The sequence below is a fragment of the Sipha flava genome, unplaced genomic scaffold, assembly GCF_003268045.1.
Source record: "Sipha flava isolate LNK unplaced genomic scaffold, YSA_version1 19023_pilon_pilon, whole genome shotgun sequence".
NCBI lineage: Eukaryota > Metazoa > Arthropoda > Insecta > Hemiptera > Aphididae > Sipha > Sipha flava.
The window spans coordinates 1-5699 of record NW_020272545.1 but is presented as its reverse complement, the minus strand read 5'-3'; the positions used below and the strand labels follow the sequence as shown (position 1 = coordinate 5699).

At 30.0% G+C, this 5699-nt stretch overlaps 1 protein-coding gene across 1 annotated transcript; it reads left to right on the top strand.

Annotated features, from left to right (window-relative positions):
• Window positions 1-1421: 1421 nt before the first annotated feature.
• Window positions 1422-4002, top strand: LOC112681350 (the record flags this gene model as incomplete). Its single annotated transcript, XM_025551615.1, has 5 exons — window positions 1422-2107; window positions 2185-2472; window positions 2868-2997; window positions 3118-3307; window positions 3400-4002. Coding segments are annotated over 5 exons (1897 nt in total), but the record flags the coding sequence as incomplete, so codon positions are not given.
• Between the last annotated feature and the right edge of the window lie 1697 nt (window positions 4003-5699).

The window sequence follows — 5699 nt, the reverse complement described above, 5'->3', positions numbered from 1 at the left end:
GGCGGAATCTTTGCACCAATATTTGCGCCAAAAATGAATGATAAGATATACGTACATTATAAATACACGAAAATAGTGAAAATGCTCCGATTTCGTAAACTGGTGTCTGTGTGTAATCATTAGAACTATCATCAATATTAATGTTATCTGTAACTGACACACGGTATGCGACAAACTAATGTACGTATATACCTATACCCGGTGTGCAAAATCATATAGCATAGTAGTCGCATAGTTGTCACACTGACGGTTGAGAAGTTACGAATAAGTGCCTGTTGACTTCTCATGGATGTGTTATGGACGCTTAACGCCAGGTTGAACGAAGTTACTGTATAAGATATCAACATGTAATTACTATGAGTAGTCAATAATGTCATATTTACAGCTTAATAATGTTAGTACATAAAGATTAACGGAACTTCTCATTTCCTGCGCATAGACTTCGCAATGGTTTTGTCCAGAAAATAAAAAAACCGTAAGTTTACTTCATTGCTCGACGAGATTTGAACCGTATACCCCTACTTTCTTATTCCTAGACCTGTACTACTGGGACACCCTATCGTGACATTTGCTAATTAATAAGTTAATATACTAAAAGTAAAAGTAAACATTATATATGTAACATTATACAATGATGCGTTTATAAATAAATCGGTGATGGTTTTTAATATAGAAACTGGTGGTAAATATACTTGTATTTACAATCAGGCCCGGATTAAGGCGTAAGCAGTGTAGGCTTCAGCCTACACAACCACGGATTTAGGGGCACGGGCACTACATACTATCCTTATTTTTTTTTTCTAAACTAGAAAAATTGTACAATCTGTAAAATAGTTATTGACAATAAGCACAATACTATCCTGATGTTATTTTTATTTAAATAATATCGGAAATTTGAAATAGTAATAATCAATGCGTTTTGTCGTGCGGTCTTCTAAACCTCGTTTTATTTTTAGATTGTTATTTTTCCGTAGAACCGGTCGCACACCATTAACGTGTGTAGAGCCGCAGACGGCAGACAATGCCAGTGCGTTTACTTATTTATATTTGTCGTAGCTCGCCGCCGATGGTCATAAATTGGGTAAAATAGTATAAAATATTAAATAGTAATTAGTATTTCGTATACACGCGTCACGTGCATCGAAAATTCGTCCGTTTGATCGTACGATTCGTACGTATGTTTTGTTAACACTATTGTAACTTGTAAATTTAAATTATAAAGGTTTTACTTTAGTGCGAGTAGTGCATTTTATATATAGTTTAGTGTTCGATATTTATGTAAAAATGGATCAGAAACGACATATTAGTGGAGCACAAGCGAGAAAGCGTGCAATTGATAAAAAAGAAAAAGAAGTGATTTTATTAAGTAAAATACCTAGGTTAAATAATTTTTTCAAACAAATAAATAACATTACCCCTAGTTGTGTTGAAGATAATAAACTAGAATCTTCAAATGATATAACTATTACTAATAATTGTTCTACTACTTCTACTTCTATTCAATGTACTGCGTCTTCTTCAGATCAATCAGTTGTTGATATAAATGAGGAATCAGAAAAATCTGAGCTAAATGTCATTCCTAATCCTCTTACGCAGAATAATACAAATAATTTTAAAGATCCAGCAGATTGGACAAATAGTAATATATGTCGTAATTATATTGCAAAATTTGGATATGATAAGAACATTGATGCAGATTTTACCTCATTAAAACGAACTTATTCTGATTATGATCGTTATTGTAGTAAATCAATCTTTACGAAAAATCGAAAAAACGGAGAAAATGTTTCACGGAAATGGCTTGTTTATTCAATTTCAAAATTTGTATTATTTTGTGCTCCATGCAAATTATTTGGATGCAGTACTCAACTGGGAGATGCTGGATTTAATGATTGGAAAAATGGACATTTAGTTATTTCCAGGCACGAAAATTCTTTGGCACATAAAAATAATACATTAAGTTTTATTACATTACAAAGTGATGTAGGTAGAATTGACACTCAATTGGCAACACAAGTGACTGATGAAATTAATTACTGGAAAGCTGTTCTTCATCGAGTTGTTGAAGTAATTAAATTTCTCGGTGCAAAAGGTTTATCATTCAGAGGTGATAATGAACAATTTAACAAAATTAACAATGGGAACTTTTTGGGAAATTTGACCCTTTTATTGCTCAACATATAGAAAAATATGGGAATAGAGGGAAAGGAACTCCGTCTTATTTATCATCCACAATCTATGAAGAACTTTTACTTTTGATGAAGAATGATATAATTAAAATTATATTGAAAGAATTAAAAGCAGCCAAGTATTATTCTTTAATTGTTGATTCTACATCTGATATAGCAAACGTCGATCAACTTGTTATTGCATTAAGATATGTTTTACCTAGTGGTGTACCTGCAGAAAGATTTTTAATATTCATTCCAAACAGTGGTCATAAATCTAAAGAAATGAGCAATGGATTGCTATGTAATTGTAATGGATTTTCTTAATTCACACAATATACCAATTGAAAATTGTCGTGGCCAGAGCTACGACAATGCGAGGAATATGTCAGGTCAGTATTCTGGATTGCAGTCAAGAATTAAAAGTTTTAATTCATTTGCAGAGTATGTACCATGTTCTGCACATTCTCTTAACTTGGTCGGAACGTGTAAAGCAGAAAATTGTAATTCTGCTACTTCATTTTTTATGCTTCTCCAGGAACTATACAATTTTTTTTCTAGTTCTACTGCACGTTGGGACATTTTAAAAACATATTTGAAGAAAAATCTTAGTGTAAAAAAATGTATCAGTAACTCGCTGGAGTGCTCGTTTTGATTCTTGCCATGCTTTATTTAATTCTTATGCATTTATAATTTAAGCTTTGCATAGTATAGTTGATAATCAGAAAGAAAAAGCTGTATATAAAGTAGAAGCTAATGGGTTGCTTGCAAGATTAAAAACTTTAGAAACTGGTTTAATGATATGCATATGGAATTCAATATTAAACAGGTATTTTTCACTCTATAAATTAATTATTTTTAAATAATAAATTATGCTTTCATTTATTTTATTTTATTAGGGTCAGCTTAATAGATAAATAAATTAATATAAAGTTTAATATGATTTTAGTTTTAATGCTACAAATAAAAAATTACAATCAACTGACATTGATCTTCATACAGTATTAGAACTATATAATGGCCTTGAAAATTACTTGGTACAGATCAGAGATAATTTTGATGTTTTTGAAAATAAGGCTGTAGAAATTACTGGTTGTTCGGAGTATACCAAAGATTCCAAGAGAAAAAAAAAGAGAAAGGTATGTTTAACTTATTAATTTTAAAATACACATAAAATAATTTGAAAAAAGTCATAAACATTAACAACATTAAAAACTATTTTTTTTTTTAGGCTATGGCTGATGAATCAAGATCTCAACCTCTCACAGAAATCACAGGGAAAATAGATTTTATTAGACATGTATATTATGTGATAATTGATACTCTTAAATGTCAACTTAGTTCAAGAAGACAAGCTTATGAAAAAATATCAGATATTTATGGGTGTATACCCACATTGTATAAAACACCGAGTTCTATTGTTATAAGGAACACATGTGGAACTTTGGCAAAATATTTTATTGATGATGTTGAAAACTCAAGCTTACTTATAGATGAGTGTATTCTTTCTTCAAAATTAATTTCCACGGATAAAAATGTAAAATCTGTTCTCTCTATGTATAAGTACATCAAGACTAAAGAATTAGAGTGTATGTTTCCAAATTTAGAAATAGTTATGCGTATGTACCTTAGTACAGCAGTTTCAAACTGCTCAGGCGAAAGAGCTTTTTCTGTACTTAAAAGAGTAAAATCCTACTTGAGGTCAACCATGAAGGAGAAAAGACTGAATGCATTAGCAATATTTAGCGTTGAAGCAGAATTGGTTGAAAAATTAGATTTTAATGATACTATTAACACATTTGCCCATCAAAAAGCAAGAAAAAGAAAAGTATAAAATAATGATTTGTTACTTTTTGTAATATGATTATTTTATATTTTTATATATCTAAAATATATTTTGTTTAATTTTAATTTTATGTTTTTACTTGTTTTCACATAGGTATTATATACATGTACATATTGATGTGGCTAATAAACCTAAAATAAAGTTTTATTATTTATTCAAGTATCGAGTAGAGAAATGTGTACAATATTTTTTTTTAATTGGGGGCACCAAATTTTTTACAGCCTATGGGCACTATAGATCTTAATCCGGGCCTGTTTACAATAAATTTTTATTTTTATAGTATATTATAATAAATAAACTATTTAGTATTATTAGGAATAATTTTCAATAAATTATTTAGGTATATAATTTATTATATTCATATTTAATAATATATACTTTACTGCTTTATTGTCAAACATAAAATTTAAAATGAAATCTAATAAAATAGCGAACAACGACTACAAAATAAAATAATAAATCATAACCAAATCATAAGTATACAGTTCTACATCGACCGTCGGGATGACGAAAACATACAATATTCGATAAAAACCTAATTATATATATATATCAATATCAACATATTCGAAAAGACGGCAATTAGAATGATAAAACTTGATATGATGTTTTGAGTAAAACCCTTCGTGATAATTCTTATAATTTATTATTATACAGACGCAACGTACACAACGCACCAATAAATGCGCGTTTTTCGATTTACTTTATTCATCATACTATTATGGTCATTATAGGCATAGTGAAAATGTTAAATATAATTTTATTTAGTAGATAATTTATATAGATTTACAACTTCAACAAAAATCCATGGTCCAATAATCGCTAGAGGTACGACAGGTTCCGTTTGTATCATTATAGTTATTATTATAGTCTATAACAGCGTTTCCCAAACTGTGGTCCGCGGACTCTGAGGGCTCCGCACGTATACCGGAGGGGGTCCGCGAAAGTAAATTTAAAATTTACAATGTTTGCTTTTAATTTTTATTTGTACTAAGAGGTCCGCGATCATTTTTATTATCTCTATGGGGTCCGGCAGTAAAAAAAGTTTGGTATTTCAAATTATGTTTCGTTAATAAATAATAAATAATTGACCGCAAGAAAACGTTATATACATATATTTTGGTTTTTTATTTTTTGCTTAACATGGTAATTATTCATTATATACTGAACTACGCATGAAAGTCCTTAATATAACTAAATTATCCCGAACTTCATGCGATGACACATAGAAATTGAAATGTGTAGTCAATTTTGGGACTCAAACAGGCCTTCGCATATAGATTAATGATTTACATTACATGTTCAATCTAAATGTGCCTACGTATTGGAGTCTTTTTTGCGATAAGTTTTTAGTGATGTTCATGAAATGGATAATGGATATAAAACGGGGAGGTCACATTTGAGATCCAAACAGAATATCACATAGTAGTGGAAGTCACAATATTGCACACCGGGTATACATATCTTAATTAGACAATCAAAGTTACAATGTAACGAAGTTATTTGATTACAATGGAATCGATAACCGATAGAATAATGTTGATTACTTAGATCATATACAATGGAATTTATAATATATTTATAATTTGTGAAGCCAACATAACAGTTGGACCCCAGTGATATGCGCATGCGCGTGGCATCTTATCATTCATTTTTGGCGCAAATATTGGTGCAAAGATTCCGCC